Consider the following 20,198-nt stretch of genomic DNA (forward strand, 5'->3'; position numbering starts at 1 on the left):
AAGACTCCTATTGACTTCTTGGAGCAAGGATTCCATCCCAAGTTGGTATGGAAAGACTATTTTCCCATGCTTCCCAGAGGAAACAATGAAAATTAAGTACTAGAATTTTAAAATTCATCACCTATTTTTCAATATTTATTCAATTTCTAACTAGCAATCTGTGGTGGTTATTCAAAGCTGCCAACACCAACTGGGTTGGTGGAAAGAGAAAGGATACACAAAGGTGGCAGGATGAGACAGATAAGGTAAGTACTGCAATTGAAGTTTTTGCACCCATATCTGATCTAAAGACGTCTGTTATATAATGTCTGTCAACTGAAAAACTGACTGCATCCTCAAGTGCAATTTGCAGTTTATGTGGAGTTACATATAACTGAATCAACAGCATACACTACAGTACAAATTCCCACCACATGAGTTCACCAAACTTTTCAGTCGAGGGCATTAGAACAAGTGTTGCATTGCTAATTATACGTAAAATCCAACATACCCTTTTCTACACAGCAATCAAAAAAGGGGGAAACAAAATGACAAGTACATTCCTTAGTAGTTAATTATGTTTAAATAAATATAAACAAAAATATTACCTCTCCTCCTTTGTAAACCCTCTAGATCTGTCTTCTTAAGTTTCTTCTTGGCACTGACTAACTGACTGCTATCAAAAAGATGTGCTGATGGGACAGTGGTAGACTGTGGGATTCCTGTATCCTCACTCTCCTGTTTAACAGGGCTGTCACTTTTCTCTAAGGAGTCAGTAGAATCTTCCTTGATAGGCAGAGGCGGCGGTGGTGGCGGTGGCGGCAAAGGAGGCGGATGTGGAACTACAGTAACAGTATCTGGTTGAAGCTCATTACTGGCAAGAATTGGAGGAGTAGCATGATGAGACAGTTCAGAGGTAATGCCATTGGGAGGTAACGAACTATCTTCAAGTTGTTCTAAGCTTCTGGGCTCCTGGGTTTGGAAAGGCTGGATTACTTTTCCTGATTCCACCTCCTCAGTTTTCTTTTGGATCTGTGTGGTTACTGGTAGAGATTGAGGTTGATCTACACAGGGCACTGAGCTGGGTGTACTACTACTTCTTGCATGAGCCAGTCGCAGTCTGGTTGATTTAAGTATTACTTGCCCAGGGTACCGCTAAAAGGAAACAGTTATTTAAAATTAGATAAGTGTATGCAATATACTATACTAGAAACTAAAGAACTGTGATCAGGTGATTTTGCCTTTGTGACAAGGAAACTCACTTTAATATTTTTGTTCTTTACTTTGCTTTTGTATTGCACTGGAATTACATAGGAGGTCTCTTGCACTGCAGTACATTTTCAAAAACACATTTCAATAAAATGTGCCAGCATATGGCAGCACAGTGGTGTACCATGATATATATAGATATAGATATAGCTATAGATAGATATAGATATATAAGGAATGTCATAGTTTAATGTTTTGCAAACATGTAAATTCATCATTCCCAGATTATGACTTCCACATATTGCAAGCCTCCACCTTCTCCTCCCCTAATTCATACCAGGTGGTGATAGACATGCACATTCCTCAAAAGGTTATAAATGCTGCACCACTGGGATTATCCCAGTCATCTTCTCTCCTCTTTATGTAACTACTGGTTACAGCAAAGACCGGAATGGCAGAAAGATCCTACATTCTAATCAAGGGTGATCCATTGTCTCACTGTGAGGTCTTGGTCAACTCAATCTTTGTGCTTAAGTCAACTCAGGGATGCAAATGGACAGACATCATACTTCTCCAAGAACCAGACTCTTCATCTAAATTAATGGTTCCTGGAACATAAAAAAATACAATCTTCCTTCTCCCCCCATAAAACAGGCCAATGAGTTGCACTGGAGCATGTTCAGGCCAGCAGGTCCGATGAGCTGATCTCAAACGCAGCATTGTACTACTTACTCAGACAACAAGAAAACCTTCAACACTTTTCAGTAGTTCTCTTCTACTGGCACTCCAAATACTAGAATTTTTTGTCAAAGATGAGTTTTCAAAGTGGTCTTAATCTGGCTTCTACATTTGCCCCCCCCAGTTTGTGTCCTTGCAAATTGTAACTGTTTATACAAACTGTTGAAGGTGAAATTAAAGGCTGCTTTTGAACACTGGGCCCAATGTGTATTTTTTTTTAAATTACCACAAATGACTTAAAACATAACATTTTTACAAAGCTACACAGATCCTATCCATATGGATATACTATACATAATGTAGCCGTTAATTACTTGATTAATATCCCATTGCTTCAATGTGTGAATTTACTAGTATATAGAAGTTGTACGTTTCCAGCAGCCTTGCAAGCAATTCGGATGGAAAGACTCATTTTTATATCACTACTAAACAAGATTTCTTGCTAACAATAGAAATTCTCCAATGTTATTACTTGTTCAGTCTTAGATGCATAGGCCAGGAACCATTAAAAGGAGTTAACATTGTGTCATTTCCTTGTACTCTCGTCTGCATCCATCTGTTGTCTCTTGTCTGGTATTAGGCTGTAAGCTCTTTGAGACAGGGACTTTTAGGAAGTATGGTAATGCAAATAACAGGTCACATGATCCAATACATGTGTAAAACAACACCTGGATTATATCTATAAGGAAAAGAAAGACCCTGCTTCAGCTCCTGATTATTTTCCTGTAAATATTAAGTAACTAAGAAGAGAAACTGAGAAAGATGGAGGTTAAGCACAGAACTATGCTACAATACATCCAAAGAACTTTATCTAATGCTGTACCTTATTTCCTCTTAAGTCTTAGGCTATGGGAATTTTAACACCTATTCCCAAAATGAATGCTTTAAGTATTTAAAGAAGAACAGATCTCTCTCAGGGTATTACCAGAATATAACTGAAGCGTATTTTTAAAAATAAATGCTACACGATGGTGAAAAGTGGTCATTTCTTCTGTTACCTGTTTAAACGTGCGAAGTCTGTCCAGTGTTTTCTGTCGCTCCTGACTAACCCAGGAGCTCTTTCTTTCCTCTTCATCTTGCAGCTGCTCTTGCTTCTAAGAAAGGACATCAAAAACACATCAGTTACTATGTATAGAACAACATTCATCATAAGAATTCCAATTCAAGGTATTGTTGAGGTCAAGAGCTTATCAGGATTCTACTCTTATCAAGATTAGATATGTATATGAATAACAAGAATATCCTGAGTTATAAAAGTAAACTGAACAAGAGGGATAGCTCAGTGGTTTGAGCATTGGCCTGCTAAACCCAGGGTTGTGAGCTCAATCCCTGAGGGGGCCATTTAGGGATCTGCAGCAAAAAGCTGTCTGGGGGGTTGGTCCTGCTTTGAGCAGGGGGTTGGACTAGATGACCTCCTGAGGTCCCTTCCAACCCTGATATTCTATGATTCTAAGAATTTTGAAAGGTGTATAAACTCTCAAACTTCAGGGCATAAACCAACCTTTAATTTTTGGGAGCTAGAAGTATACTCCCCTGGGGACTAGTTATCCCATAACTGCTTACTGCAGATTCTCTCTCTCTGAAACAGCCAATATTAGTCACTGTCAGTGATAACATATAGGACTCAATGGGCCACTGTTCGATCCCGTTTAGAAGATCCTATGTTAAGTAATTAAACTCAACTAAAAAAGTAATTGCTTAAAAAAATCAAGTGTGCTTTGGCATTCACATTCTGACTATGAAACAGGTTACCTGTAAGGAATTAGTGCAGTTGGAAGATTAAATGGATTTAAAGGCTCCCTAATGAGACCTCAGGTTTCAAATTTATTCTCAATTTATGCTGCTACAAAACTGATCTAATAATAAATCTTAATTTGCCAACAAAATTCAGCAAAACACATTCTTTATAATATAATATAATATAATATAATATAATATAATATATGGAGATATCCTATCTCCTAGAACTGGAAGGGTCATTGAGTCCAGTGCCCTGCCTTCACTAGCAGGACCAAGTACTGATTTTGCCCCAGATCCCTAGGTGGCCCCCTCAAGGATTGAACTCTCAACCCTGGGTTTAGCAGGCCAACGCTCAAACCACTGAGCTATCCCTCCCCCACCCCCTTTGGCTCTAGATGTCCACTACTAGAAAAGCAGGAGTGCAAATGCTGGCTGAACTACATTAACAGAAGTGTGAGAAAGATTGCACAGCATTGCCAATGTCATCCTTGGCTCAGATTGGACTATTGGTCCCCTGCTTTCATATGTTTAGAACTGAATTTAGGTGGTTAAGAAAAACGATGAGCAAACAGAAAACTATTAGTTACATTGATACGTGCACAGTCTACACACTTGCGAAAAGTGAATCAATTTAATGGTTCACTTTTTCTGGTGTAAAAGAATTCTTTTAAAACCCATTTGCAGTCAAATTAAAGATAAAGTATGTTTGGTCCCGTTCTCCTCCCCCCCGATAAAAGTATTTGCATTGGCAACTGTGAAGATACATATTGCAAAATTTTGTATGAGAGGAAGCAGTTCAACTCCCTCAATCCCAATCTGCTATCCCTCAATATGTGACTGCCAAAAGACAATGCAAGCACAAACAGAAATACCAATTAATTCATACAAATATTACAGGAGGAACTGGTGGCACTGCCTTTTTGAAGGTTGGCCAACACCTCCCATTATAAGACCTTGTTTTCAGTTATTTGTAAAAAACTTTGCCAAACTTTTACCATTTGTGCTGAAGTTTTCCATACTAGGTATCTAACTCATGCTGAATTTGTTGGTGTTTTAGTCAGAACAGTTTAGACATTTCTGAGAACTAGGCAAGGGAAAAATATTATTTTGCCCATGTTAAAAGCTTCTGGCAACTCTGTCTATGAAAAGTGTTAGTGCCAGGCTTTGGAGTGGGTACCTGAAATTTGGCAGGGATTGGCCTTTGTGTGAGAGAGATACTTTTGCCATCCTGGAGAAAACCGATCCAAATTTGGCCAAGGTATAAGTCTATGAAAATAAACTGCACAAATTCTAGAGATTTAGATTTTAGTAGCTAAACTCCCTGAATATTCACCAAGCATGCTCGAGCCTCTTAGTTCTTAGTACTGACCAGACTGTGCATACACCGAGCATACTCCACCAGAATTACAGGGGCAGAGCTGGACCTTCCTTGTAACTGCTGCTATTCTTGGCTGGAGTGGCTGGGCAGCAAAAATGACAACGGGGGGCTTCTCTCTTCTATACTCTCAATAATGCCCCTTGTCTGGTACCCACGCAGCATGGAGGAGGAAGCCACCTGACTTGAATGCACAGGGGACAAGAGCCAGACTGGAGGTGGGGGAGAGGAAGAAATGCAAAGGATCAATTTGGAATGGAGGAGAGTGGGAGGAAGTGAGCGGAACAGAAACTGTCACTGGGATTTGGTGGGAGGAAGGAGTCTGGGAACCAATGGGGGAAATGAGGATGAGGGGTTGGGAACCAGTTGTCCAGGGATGGAGAGGTCACTGAGATCAGCCAACGAGCTAGAGTGCAGAGGCGAACTGGGACTGGCTGGGCAGGGAGATTGAGAATGGGATGAAAACCGTGAGGAGTGGAGACAGACTGGGACAGCAAGGTGTAGGGGGCTAGGGCAAGGAGCCCCAGGCAGGAAAGAGACAGGACTGGGACAGTTTGGAGGGACCAGGACAGAAGGCATCAAGTTTGGGGTGGGATGAGGAGGGGTGAGGTGAGAGAGAGAGGTGTCTGTGCCCACAAGAAAATACTCCTTCCAAAGCCTGGAACAGAACCCAAGATTCCTGAGTTTCACTATTCCTCTGCTGTCAGCAATGTCTGGGAAACCCCCTGGCAAAGCGTCTCTCATCCCTCTCCAGTGTGTCCACATACAAGACAAGATTCACTGGCTGTTTAAATATAAAAGAAATCCTTCCTAAGCTTTTCCAAGTTATATTATTTCACTGCTTTTTGCAAAATAACCTTTCAGCAGTTAATGGCAGTGATACTACTGCATATTCATAGACCACCATAATTTGCCAGTCTTGCCTAACTGGAAGAAAAATACCTGTTTCTTTGCAATTGTTTCTTGCAATTTACTTAAGATACTGTACCAGAGAGACCTCAATATTGATGGAAAATGATATTAAATTATAATTTTTTGATGATAGGTCATTACAAACTTGTCTGCATCTTTACTGACTAATAAGACATAGCTACAAGCAGGTTATAGCCACAATACGTGAAAATAATAATACATAACTAACTAAACTTAATATGTCACAAAATGTTCAGTCTAATCAAAGAAATTCCATGAGGTTTCTGTTTGTCTCCCAACGACAAGCAAATGCCAGGAAGATAACTCCTTAACCATGAACCCATGTTTATTACCCCTAAGAGTTTATACTATGAAAAACCTAAGCTACTCTTTAAACCACCAGGAAAAAACATTTGTAGTTGGAATATTTTAAACCTTTCTTTATTTCTTAAATGTTTTTGAGATGCATACTTGCAAATACGTTAACCAAATGCTAAGCTCCTAATATCATTGCTACATAAATGGTAAAATGCTTTATGTACCAAGATGGACCTTGCTAACTAATCACTAATGTAAGAAGCTATTAAAGTATAGGCTATTTATATTCAGGGGGGGAAATAATTAATTAATGGCAGTACTCAAGGAATTCTCACACCCAATTCAAGAAGACAAGAATCATCATCTTTCCAAAAATTGTCACATAGAATCAACAACTTCATTAATAACTGTTTAAGCCAAAGACTTTGTTTTGAGAACAACAACAAAACAAAAAACAAAAACAAAAACAAAAAACTTTTCTATAAAAACAGGAAGAGTTTCTGGAAACAATTTCATTTCTTGCTGAACTCCAATACCTTTATATATTAATGAACTACATAGTCATAAGATGAAGAGGCCTTCTAAGGACAACCCATGGAAGTAATCAAACAGTGAAGGGGTGACAGCAACCAACTTTGAATCTAAATAAATCTGAAAGAGATATGTTTTCCTATAATTTTATGAAAATAGGAAGAAGGGTATAAAACACACCCTCTGCTACCCTGCTCAAACATGGTACTCAATATAATTCATTCTGCCCATCTCTACAAGCAAGCTACCACAGACAGCTACGAAAGAGAAGACTCAAGAAGAAACAACCACATGAAAACCTCACCAAGATTTCAGCATGGTTTGGTGAGAGAACATTAACTAAAACATTGCCAAGTGATTAGATTTAAAAAACTCTTTTAATGATTTTTATTGGGATGTAAAAATGCTGCTGTAACTTAAAATATTAACAGTTTTTCCTGTTAATTACAAGATGGTTAAACCATGTATTCTCAAAGAGGGGACAGGGACTAAACATTGGTAAACAGAAGAATAGTGGATTTAAGATTGCTGATATTTGTAACTGGTCTATTTCAAGACAGCTCCTTTCATGGCTTCTTCTAAATAGCTAATTTACATATTTTTGTTGATTTCCGAGGATTTAACTTCGATTGTTTACTATCACCATCTATAAAACTGACTGGTTTTTATTAATAACTGGACAAGTCCCACCTGCCCTTAAACAAATTGTTTTGCTCATACATAAACAGTTTTAGTATCTAATAAGATACTAACAGTAAACTTACTGTAATTTTGGGAAACAATATAATTTTGTCTTAATTTAAGAGAAAAATGCTCCCCAGAGGCGGTTTACTTTCGAGGGTTTAATTTCTTTTAAAAGCTCTCCACACAGACACAGCCCTGGTCTACACTACGAGTTTAGGTTGAATTTAACAGCGTTGCATCAATTTAACCCGGCACCCATCCACACAACTAAGCCGTTTTTTTGTTTTTTTTTTTGACTTAAAGGGCTCTTAAAATCAATTTCTGTACTCCTCCCCTGACAAAGGGATTAGCGCTGAAATCGACATCGCCGGGTCGAATTTGGGGTAGTGTGAATGCAATTCGACGGTACTGTCCTCCAGGAGCTATCCCAGAGTGCTCCATTATGACTGCTCTGGACAGCACTTTGAACTCAGATGCACTAGCCAGTTACACAGGAAAAGCCCCGGGAACTTTCGAATTTAATTTCCTATTTGGCCAGCGTGGCGAACTCAGCAGCACTGGTGACCATGCAGTCCCCCCAGAATGTGTCTACGTTCCCCCTATCATCTCTGTCCCTGAGGTTATCGCAGATTAGAAGGCAAAAAAACCGCACTCGCGATTACATGTTTTCCGAGCTCATGCAGTCCTCCCGCACTGATAGGGCAGAGCGTAACGCATGGAGGCGTTCAGTGGCAGAGGCCAGGAAAGAATTGCTGTGGTTGCTTAACGGCAAAAGTATTATGCCTTGCTAGCGATCCTGCCCGAGCCAGGTCGCTGTGTCAGCCTTGGGCGGGGGCATGACCGCTTTGTGAGCAGGAAGGCCATAGATATAGACATTGCATTAGGTAGCTTCTGTAGCTAGAGAAAACATTCCTGTGCATTTGGCAAAGTCTGCAGCAAAAGAAGAGAAGCTCCCGTAGTGTAGTGGTTATCACGTTCACCTAACACACGAATCACCAGTTCGAAACCGGGCGGAAACAGGTCACTGTTCCTTTTTCTGACTACCCTCCTGCATTTTTAGTCTTAGAACAGAACGCGCTGTTAAATTTTACTTTGAATTATATCAATTATGAGTTAAATAATATGGAAGCGCTCTCTCAGTTATAGTCCTGGTTCCTTATCCTTTCAGCTGCTCTGATAAATTAACATTTTTGTTAGGGGTGGGGGGAAATTTTCATGATGCCTTTTATAGGGACTAATGCTATCTAGGACTCTGAAATAACATTAATGTGGACCATAGAGTGCAATCCTTCGTTCTGTATTTGTCATTCCACAAGTTGAACTGCTCCTTACTACTGTCCAGGCTTCATGAGCCATGGGAGCAAGGGGCAGGCTGGGATAGGTGCGACCGCGCAGTAATGCCGACTGGGAGAGCAGGTCCGGTGGATAGGACCCTGGAAAAAAGGCACTAAATGATTGTCTGGCGTTGCTGGAGGCGGTGCCTGAAGCAACAGCAACACACAGACCCTTATGCCCCTCCTCCCCCAGGTTCTGGCCGCTTCCCGGAGCGGCGCGGGGGCAGGGCAGGGAGCCTGCCCTGCCCCCATTGCGCGCCGGGCCAGAGCCCGCCCCCTGAACCCCTCCTGCAGCCGACTCCTGCCCTGAACCCTTTGCCGCATCCCTCTTGCACCCCAACCCCCAGTCCTGAGCCCCCTGCTGCACCCCTCCTGCACCCCAACCCCCTGCCGCACCCCACACCCCTCCTGCACCCAACCCCCTGCCCTGAGCCCCCTGCCGCACCCTACACCCCGACCTCCTCCTGCACCCCTCACCCCTCCTGCACCTCACGCCCCAACTCCCTGCCCTGAGCCCTCACCACACCCTACACCCTTCCTGTACCCCCTGGGGGCAGGGAGGGGGTGGAGTTGGGGTGGGGATTTCGGGGAAGGGGTGCGAAGAGGCGGGGCAGGGGCAGGGCCTCATGGAAGGGGTGGAGTGGGGGCGGGGGGGTGTCAGTAATGCGGCCCTTGGGCCAATGTACTAGTCCTCATGTGGCTCTCATGTTCATTTGAGTTTGAGACCCCTGATCTATAGTAAAAGAGAATAAATAACCCCCAATATTGTGCGGGAGTCGTCAGTTTAACAGCATCAGTTTTACTTTCAAAAATAGAAGATATCTTATCATGCACTTCTACTTACTCATCTTTGTCCAAAGTTTCCAGGTTATATGCCAACTGTTCAAAATAGTAATCCATCTGAAAACACTGCTCTAATTAATGCATGGCGAGGGATATAAAAAAAATGAATCAAAGGCTAATTTCAATAACAGAGCATAAACTCACTAGCTGCACAGTATGATGCATTCTGTATTTCTCTTCACTCTGATGGCGCTGCTGGAACTTTTCATTATGCTTTGCAATACAGATCTCCTGTAGAGACAAAATATTATCTATAAAATATACATTCCAAATATCAACTTATAAAGGCATACTGTAATATTTTACATTAAAAAGTAAAATTGTTTAAGCAGTCATCATATAATAATCTAATTTAACTTTTGAATAAAAACACAAAACCTAAACAATTGTGTTAACACTGTTGTTGACTACCAGAGCATATATAGGTAGCAGCTACTAGCCAAGTCTAACACCATTACAGATGTAGCACAACTCACGGACTTTTCAAAAAGTTGAGAGTGCACAACTGCTCATGCAACTCCATTTTAATTGACGTGAGCAATGACTGCTAGCATTCAAGCAAAATTAGATAATTATGTATTCAGCTAGACAACTGGCAACTCGCAAGTGCAAATTCCTAATTTCCATGTATAATTGGTGATGGCACACACAAACGTGGATGCTATTGTATCTACATTTCTGCACCTGCACCTTATTTTCCAAGAGTCATTTCTGACATGTCTAATTTAAAGAACTGATGAAAAAATGGCCCTTTAGCCATTACACTTACTGTGTTACATTACACACACACACACACACACACACACACACACACACAGTTACTTCACATTAATTACAGGAAGTTCTCACAATATTGTAAACTTAGCCAAACTCCAGTTGGATTATGCCCCTCCCTAAGGGGGAAGAGTCACTGAGGATGCTCATCCATTACAGACAAGCCAAGTAGACAAGCCTGAACCATCACAGGCATCATCAAAGATAGTTGATTTGACCTCAGCCATCAATCAACAGACACCTACAGTGGTGTTAGGAAGGCTCAATTAAGTCAAGAAAACAAAGAAATCAAAAGTTTCAGAGTAGCAGCCGTGTTAGTCTGTATCCGCAAAAAGAAGAAATTTGTTAGTCTCTAAGGTGCCACAAGTACTCCTGTTCTTCTTTTTAAAGAAATCAAAATGTCTAATGGAGACCAAAAATACGGCAGAAGCCTAACTCTACTCTTGAACTTTAAGAAGAAAGGAAAATCCTTTACAATAGAAATAAAAAAGGGAAAATGCTACATTCTCCTCGAAGAGGACCAGTGGGGATAGTGGTGGGCACAGAGGTAGGCAGAGTTTGTGTCCAGCCTCAACTGGCAATGTTATCTGAAAAATTTCAAAGAGCAGACACCCACCTGGAAATACATGCAGGCAATACTCAAAGAAGAATGTAGGTTTATAATGGAATACCCTTCTCAATTTTAGCCATAGCAGTTTCTATTGGTATATACTAACACTTTAAATTTTTAATCATTTCATTGGTCATGAAATGCCCGATTAATAGGACTGGAAACTTGAATCCGCTATTTATCCATAAAATAAAGGCACTAGGCAGCAAAAGCTTCCTATAAACTAAACTTTGCAGACAACAATAATAAATTTAGAACGTGATAAATGACTTTCAGAAGCTGAGACTTTTTTAATGTTAGTTAATCTCTGTTTTGTTCTCTCTCGAACCTATTACCTTGGTTAAAAGATTATTGTAACTTTTGGGGCAAGGTACTGCATTTCTAAGGTAATATAGTTTAAGTTGTGACTAGTACGATGAGGAGAAAAGAGAAATCAGAGAAAGAAAATGACAAAGGTTACTATACTTACAGATAATTTCTCAGACAAATGCACCAAAAAAGGCGTTTCACTTAAGAGCTGACAATCAAAACAATTTGAAACAACAAAAATGAAAGATGTTTCTAATGAGTCAGGCAAGTAAACAATTAGCATAAAACCTATAGTGAACTCACTTTCTAGTGATCAAGAAATGACCCATTCTAATATTTTAGACTATTTCTTTATATCTAAATAAAAACTCTGATTTGGAACTATTAAAATAAGACCTTTTAAACTTGAGATGCTCATTAGAATGTTGCTCTGATGTTACTTGAGCAGGTCTGAATTTACAAATTATCCACTTCCGTTTACCCCAATTTTAAAAGTTATTAAACTTAAATAAAGCCCTGAAGAGAGAGAGAGAGAGAGAGAGAGAGAGAGAGAGAGAGAGAGAGAAATTCAAGGTCTAAGATAAAAGACACAAACATGAAAAGATGACTAAATGTTCAGCTTTTATTTTTAGTACAGTTGCCCTTTCTTAGGTTGTAAGAAGTGCTGATTATATGCTAATTAAAATAGAAATGCTTAAAGTTAAGATGAGAAAATAAAGGATGGTATCAATGTAAGAAATCAAAGTCTTTGTTTCGATGCTCTTTAATTTAGAAATTAGATATTCGGAAGATCATGCAGACTTAGCTAAAGATGCATGCTATTTGCATTTTACGATTTTGTTTCAAAAAGCATACGGGAATAGCTCCAAAGAGCAGGCTTTTTTTTTTTTTTTTTTTTTTTTTATATGGATTCTATAGTAACAGGTTCTCTCTCTTTAAATCACTGGGCTAATTTCTACAGTGATATCAAATTGTGCTTCTATTTCTCAAAAAAAAAAAAAAACCACAAACCTCAAGTTTACAAGTTATCTTCACTTTTTCTAACAAAAATCTGGTCAACCCTTTCAGCCTTTGTCACTTAATAAAACTACTTGATTAATACTAGCAAAAATGAACACATGTTGATTTTCTAACTTCCACTGTACTTTGCATTCATATTTAAATACAATGCATTAAAAAAAAATTCTTGCATGGGTTTGTACTCTATAGCAACACTGTTATAGGCAGAGATGGCCACACTACCTATAGTTAAGTTTGCCTAACACTTTCCATTAAAAGATCCAGTTTTCAGTTGCTTATAACTTTGCCAAATTTTAACAGTGAGTATAATTAACCAATTTACCAAGAGTTGTGGTAAATTCTACATCACTGGAAATTTTTAAATCAAGATTGGATTTTTCTTAAAGACCTGCTTTAGCTCAAAATAAATTATTCTGCAGAAGTTTTATTGCCTGTGTTATACAGTAGGTCAGAGTAGATGATCACAACTGAACATTATTTTTATTATTGAGCCTGCAATAAAAACCTACATAAATAAATTAATTTGGACATGTATGTGTGCATATTTATTTATTTTTCTTAAAGTTAATTATTTTAGGAAAAACTGTCAGAGGTGTGGTCACCAGCAAGAATTGGTGGCCGCACTCCAAGATCACCAAAAATTTCTTGGGAGGCCTCGATCTAAAGCACTCACACATTGGAGCTGGGACTTCATATTTGACGGGGGAGGGGGGGCGGGGGGAGGGGAGAGTGGAGGCAATGGCGGGAGTGGAGGGAGGGGAGATCACTCTGGGAACAGAGAGATCTTTGCCTGTCACCATGAAAATCCACCCAAAATTTGGCCAAGTTATAAGCCTCTGAACATCACCTTTTGTAGGTGCTCAGTAGAGGTTAAGGGGCATTTACAAAACTTTTTAAATATTTCACCTCCACTAAGCATGCTCCTCCCCCATAGAGCACTGTGTCAGCCATACTGAGCAAGGCCTTTCCTGTAATTGTTCCTCCCAACTGCCAGGGTTCCCTGGACACTAGAACAGAGTACGGCGGCCGTGTCTTCTTTGATCTCAAACATTCCACTTGCTGGAATCCAGGCAGTATGGAGGAGAAGGAAATATCCTGAGGAAGAAGAGGGAGAGAGGCTTGATTTGCAGAAGTGTTAAGCGCTGAACTGCAACTGAGGTCAATGGGCACTCTGCTTCAAGCATATAAAATGCTATCTGATGCCAAATACTCTCAAAAAAATCAAGTTCTAGAGTCTCAAACTGAGCACTCAAAATTAGTGGACAACGGTCAATTTTGTCCTTATTCTCTGTGCCTCAATTCCCCAGATTTAAAATCATATGCCCTCACAGGTGTGTGAAGAAAAAATGACCAATGTTCATGAAGCACTCCAAATACTAAAGTGATGAGTGTGATGAGGAAAAAAGTCCATGAGAAATTACAAATTTGGCATTCAATGCAAGATTTGAATAGTGTGCAGTAAATAATGCTTGAAGCCATAAGGATAAAAAGTAATATTGACTAACTATCCATTCAGTGAGAACCGTCCATCCCATGCACTGAATGAGGCAGAGGTCCTGTGAAAAAATTATGTGATCTTGTAGTTAAAGACAGTATTATAATACATACACATAAGGGGTCCAAATTAAGGTTGCAAAAGCATCCTTAATTCTAGCCTTTCCAAACTTCTGAGTTCTTGACTTTGCAACTTTAATGTTCTTTTAAACAGTATTTTTTTTTAGATATATATAATCTAATCTATCAGGATTGAGGGCCATCTGTTAAGAGTTGTGCAAACAATGATATTGTTACTTCCCAGGAGAGTTTGAAATCTTTGATCCAGCTTGTGATATTCTTACTGAATAGCACCTTACTCTACAAAAATCTCACTTACTTTATCAGGACTCATTGGGGAGGTGAGGCACTATCTTAGTGGAAATGTATAGTTTCCTCTTGCACTAGTGGTTTTTCACTGATTGTGTGGAAATCCAAGCAGGACTATGACGGGGGATAGGAAATCATTACTCCTGGTGCCTAAGACAGCTTCATTGGCCAACTGTTTTCTCAGCCTGCCTATGATAAGGAATAAGTTCCCCGAGCAAGGAATATTTCAGGATCTTTACAGCTATTCACTTGTTCCAGGATGTGCTCTCAGAAGGTCATTTTCACACTTTCAGCCTCTCTTTTTCTAATGGCCTCCCCTCTTGATTTTTCTCTTATAAATCCAACTCCCTAGTACAATGGCTGTTTGTTTCAGACAATAAAAAAGAGGTTACTCACTTTGTGCAGTAACTGCAGTTCTTCAAGAGGTTGTGTCCCTATGGGTGCGCCACTTCAGCTGCTCATGTGCCTCTTGAGCCTTTGATTGGAGATTTTCACTTAGTGTCTACTAGGCCCACAAAAGTGCTTAATACCGCCTAATACCACCTCATGCCAGATACAGAGACTATATACGGGCATGCAGGCAAAGCACCCTCAGTTCCTTTCCCACCCAAACATCCCCTAAGGAATAATCCAAAGCAGAAGGCAAGGAGGCTGGGTAGTGGAGCAACCATAGTGACACATCTCAAAAAACAATGGTTACTGCACAAAGTGAGTAACCTCTTTTTCTTGTCTGAGTAGCATCCTTATGGGTGCTCCACTTCAGGCGATTTCTGAGCAGTATGGAGGAGGGGGCTTCAGAATAGAGTCCAGAACTGAAGATAGTACTGCAGAACCAAGTGCCGCAGCAGATCTGACAACATGAATCAGGGCACAATGTTTCAAAAACATACGTATTGAAGCCCACGTAGCAGCCCTCTATATTTTAGATACTGGTACATTCTTCAGTAATGCCACAGATGTTGCCTGAGGGGGCTGGGGGGGAGAAAGGGAGAATGCCCACAGCATCATAACAAGTGATAATACATCGAGGTATCCATCTTGATAGTCTGAGTAGAGATTGAGAACCCCATGAAGCTATCCACAAAGGAAATGAAGAGCTTACGTGACTTCCTAAATTACTTGGTCATATCCAAATAGAAGGATAATACCCTGCTAACACCCAGGATATGTAAACAGGATTTCTGTAGTGAACTATGTGGCTTCAGGAAAAATACTTGTATATGAATGGGTTGATTAAGATGGAACTTCAATAGAATCTTAGGTAAGAATTTAGGGTGTGGATGTAAGGAGAACGTGCCCTTAAAGAACACCATAAAGAGGGGGTGGGAGAAATCTGCCTTCATGGCTCCAATCTCTCTGACCCTATGGGCCAACGTGATCGCTGCTAAGAAGGCCATCTTCACAGATAAATGCAACAGAGAACAGGTTACTAGTGTTCGAATGGAAGTCTCATAAGATAACCGAGTACCAGGTTGAGGTCCCAGGTCAAGGTAGGTTCCTAATCTGTGGACATTTCTAATCTGTCCCCAAACCCTTAGTAAACCTAGACTATTCTGGGTGAGCAAATATGGAGAATCCTTCTACCAGAGAATGAAAGGCTGATATTGCGGCCAAATGGACCTTAACTGAACTAACTCATAACTTTGATTTCTTTAGATCCAACGGATAATCCAAGATGACAAAGTGGCACCGATGCAGGCAGGAGGCAGCAATGACACCACCAGTGGAAGAATCTCTTCCATTTCTGCAGGTAAGTAGTGCAGGTTGATCTCTTTCTACTACTCAGTAACACCTCTTGTACTTACTGAGAGAGCAGGAGGATTCTAGGTCCGTGAACCATCGAGGAGTCATGCCTTGAGGTGGAGAACCACTAGGTTGGGATGAAGCATGACCCACAACCTGTAACAGGAGATGAGGAACAGTTGGGAACTTGAATGACGGTTGGATATATAGGTGAAGCAGGTAAGCATACCAAGCTTGTTTTGGTCATGTTGGCACTATAAGGATAACTCTCTCTGGCCTTGTTCATCACCCTTAGTATCAGTGGTGTTGGAGGAAATGCATTGAACACACCCTTCTTCCAAAAAAAGCATCTCCCAAGGAGTCATGGCCCAGATGCCTGCTTGAGCAGAAAAGAATACACTGCCTGTTCCTGGAGGAGGTATTGACATCCATCTCTGGCAGTCCCTATTTTAGGAATATACTGTGGAGAACTTGATTGTCCCATTCATAATCCTGTGAAAAGTGTCTGCTGAGGACATTAACTGTGGCATTCTGAATACGTGGGGAGGCAGAGTGCTAAAATTTGGATCTGATGAGCTACACACCAATTCCAGAGTTTCATGCCTTTGGCACACAGGGAGGGGGATCTTGCCTCTCCCTGCTTGCTGATATAGAGTATGCAGGATATATTGTCCATCATGACCCTGATTCATTTGCCCTGATGAGGGGTAAGAAATGAAGGCAAGTGTTCCTGACAGCCCTGAGCTCCAGCAGACTGATGTGAAGATTGATTTCTTGAGTTGTCCATTTGCCCTGAGTCATGAAGGTGTTGAGGTGGGTTCCCCATCCCAACAGTGATGCATCTGTTGTTAAAGTCATTTATGGGGTTGGGCAACAGAAAGGAACGCCCTGCACAGATGTTGAGTTGATCCTTTCACCAGTCTAAGGAGTTCCTCACTTGTAGACGAACTGTCACCTTTCTGTCCAAGATGTGTCTGACTGAAGAATAGGTCATTCTGAGCCAACCCCAGAAGCAGCAAAGATGTAGCCTTGCATGATTGGTCACAAAGATGCAAGCTGCTATGTGTCCCAGGAACTGAAGACAGTTTTTTATTGTGGTTTGAGGGCTCCCATGAATTGCCTGTACCAGACCTGACAAGATTATGAATCTAAGAGATGGTAAGCTCTGGCTGTCAACAAATCCAAATATGTCCCTACAAGCTGTATCTTCCATACAGGGGTTAATGGGGACTTTTTTACATTCAGCTGCAGACTCGACTCCTGGAACAGGCAAGGACCTTCTGGGTGGAAGATAGCACCACTTCATAGGAGCAGCCCTTGAGTAGCCAGTCATCGAAGTACAGGACACTTCTTGTCGGATATAAACAGCTGCTACTGCCAGGACTTTTGACAACACACTGGGGCCGAGGAAAGACCAAAGGGAAGCGCTCGAGATTAGAAATGATCCTGACCTACAGTGAAGTGTAGGTATTTCCTGTGTGATGGGTATAGCATTATATGGAAATAGACATCTTGTAGGTCGAGAGCCGAAAACCAATCCCCTTTCTCCAGTGAGTGAATTTCAGCTGCCAGAGTCAACATCCTGAACTTTTGAGACTTTCTGAACTTGTTTTAGAAGGCTTGTATCTAAGATTGGTCTCCACTCTCCGTCCTCCTTTGGCACAAGGAAATACTTCAAGTAAAATCCCTTACCGTTCTAAGTTTCCTCTAAGCTGCTGCAGCTGCCTAGCAGGCTATCAAGTGCAATGCACTTCAAGTGCCCCTCCCCCTCTGCCATGCTGCTCCTGCCTTCTGACTTGGAGCTGCTCCCAGGAGCCTCCTGCTTGCTATGCAGAGCGGGGCGGGGGGAGGGAGGGGAGAGATGAGGTGTGCTGTTAGGGTGTTCCCCTCCCCCCACAACCCCTCTCCACAGAGCGGGGGGAACGTGACAGGGCTCAGGAGTGGGACAGCGGGAGCTTGTTGGTGGCTGCTGCTGCGGCTGCTTTGAGTGCCGATCTACTTAAAAGGGCAACATACTTAAAGCGGCAACGCGTCTCTGTCTCACACACAGTGTACGTCTCAGTCTTTCACATTCACCTCCCAACATATACTTGTATTATTATTGTTATTTCTTGACACTTCCTGCAATACACATATATTCTCTGTAATTTTATTCTTTCAACGTGCTATTGTTTGAGTTTTTTGACTGGTCTATGCATTTCATAATTTTTATTTCTCTCTTACGATTAAATTTAATTCTTTGAGTAGTGAGTTCTAAAATGCCTAACCTATCCTGGCTGAAGAATTATCTGTATGGTTACTTTTTTAAAATGTATATTATATCTATGTTTTTTGTTTCTACTGGTGGCGCACATCCGCACATTACCTCAATAATTTGATGCACATAAAATTCATTCCACGCAAGGATGGGAAAAATTAAAGGGAACATTGTTGCCCTTGTGAGGCAGAGGAACCAGCTATGCTGCTCCTAATCGAAGGAGAGAGTTCACTTCTTGTCTCAATAAAAACTCAGAGAGGGGTCCCTGAATGACAGGGAAGGGGGGATGAAGTGAAGAGAGTGATGTAAAATGGATGGTATAACTCAATGTTATGACCTCTATGACCCACTTCTCTGTAGTGGGTCATCTGTAGTGATCCACCGCCAAGCATGTTGGAAATAGGCAAGGTGATCTCCAAAAGGGGGAAGGTGGGCTCATGGGCTCAGCTGTAAATCCAGATGTGCAGGAGGATTTGAACCATCAACTAATCCATTAAAACTGTTGCTTCAAGATGGCTGGGTCATCGTTGAGGATGATCGTGCGGCCCTCTTTCTCTGAAATCTACGTCTCTTTCTAGCGGGGGGTATGGTGGATCTATGGAACCTTGAACACTGAATGGGATGTGATCTCTGGGCAGTTTGTTATCTACTAAACTTTTTCTTATTTGTAGGTGTATGTATACCCAGGGATCATAAAACAGCCCTAGAGTCCTTTAGCGTGCACAAGGAGTCACCCGTGGTTTCCAAGAACAGTTTACAACCGAAGGCAAGATCCCCCCCACAGCGGTCTGTACTTTCCTCAGGAACCCCATTATATGGAGCCATGATGCCCTGCTCATAACCACAGCTGTGGAGATGGACCTGGCAGCAGTGTCTGTAGCACACCAACATGCTTGACAGGCAGTTATGGCCACCAAGTGGCACTCAGATGACGGACTAGAATTGCTCCCTATGTTCTTGTGGCAGAAGTTCAATAAAAACTGTGAATATGTTATAATGTGTAAAATTATATTTGGCCATGACCACCTGACAATTCGCGATCCTGAAATGCACGGTTGCTGACAAAGAGGCCTTTCACCCAACGAGATCCTGCCTTTTCTGGTCCTTATTATATGGGGTAGACCTAGAGAAGTGCTCCCTGCTCCACTTATTTAACACATCCACCATCTGGGAGTTAGGTGGCGGATGGGAGAACAAGAAGTCAGAAACCATAGGGGGAACATAATACTTCTTATCTGCCTATTTCCACATGGGTGGAACAGCAGCTAGTGTCTGCCACCAGTCTTAGCCAGATCTACAAGTGCCTCAGTGATGGGTAACACCACCCTGGAGGGGTTACTGACTACAAGATATCCAACAGTTTGTGCTGTGACTCACTGACCTCTTCAAGAGGAATTTGTCAGCTACCTTCTTTATGAGGGTATGAAGACCTTTATGAGGTCTTGAAATTGTCAAAAATCATCAGCCATGGATGGTGGCAGAGGCATAACCAGGTGTTGGAGGGGTGACCTCCTTATCTACCCTAGCTTCTTGAACCTCAAACATCTGCTATGGGAGAGCTGGCTGGGGAGGAGAGGGCTGTACAACTCTGGCCTTCCTATGAAGAGTACCAGTGGTCTGGCAAATTGTTGATAGGCAGCCCAGAGATCCAAGTATGGACATTGGGGATGAGAGGGCATACGGAAGTGGGAGTGGCATGAGGGGCCACCTTCATAATGACCCCAATTTTCCTTAAGTCTTTCAGAGAATGGGATGCTGAAGAGATATGTTGGAGAGGCCTGAACAGAAACAGAGGAGACCAACTGAAAGTCTTCTTCTCCTCCATCTGATCCAAAGAGAGAGCACCCACCAAAAGTGATGGAGAATCCTGCAGTACTGGAGGACAGTAGTCTGTAGATCAGGGTCTCAGTACCAAGAGATGATTAGTACCCATGAGGAGTGGGGACTCTGGTTGTTATT

At 41.5% G+C, this 20,198-nt stretch overlaps 1 protein-coding gene across 2 annotated transcripts in view; it reads right to left on the bottom strand.

Moving 5' to 3' along the window:
* Positions 1-20,198, bottom strand: part of JMY (junction mediating and regulatory protein, p53 cofactor) — a 142,247-nt gene that overhangs the window by 17,174 nt on the left and 104,875 nt on the right. The window contains exons 7-10 of one of the 2 annotated variants that reach the window (XM_005286437.4): positions 13,283-13,471; positions 9,808-9,894; positions 2,925-3,020; positions 588-1,134 (exon numbers count right to left, since the gene is read on the bottom strand). In XM_005286437.4, the coding sequence (XP_005286494.3) occupies positions 588-1,134; positions 2,925-3,020; positions 9,808-9,894; positions 13,283-13,471 (919 nt within the window). The remainder of the gene's footprint in view (positions 1-587; positions 1,135-2,924; positions 3,021-9,807; positions 9,895-13,282; positions 13,472-20,198) is intronic. The other variant, XM_008174618.4, reaches the window with a different exon arrangement.

The sequence above is a fragment of the Chrysemys picta genome, chromosome 6 (assembly GCF_011386835.1).
Source record: "Chrysemys picta bellii isolate R12L10 chromosome 6, ASM1138683v2, whole genome shotgun sequence".
Classification (NCBI taxonomy): domain Eukaryota; kingdom Metazoa; phylum Chordata; order Testudines; family Emydidae; genus Chrysemys; species Chrysemys picta.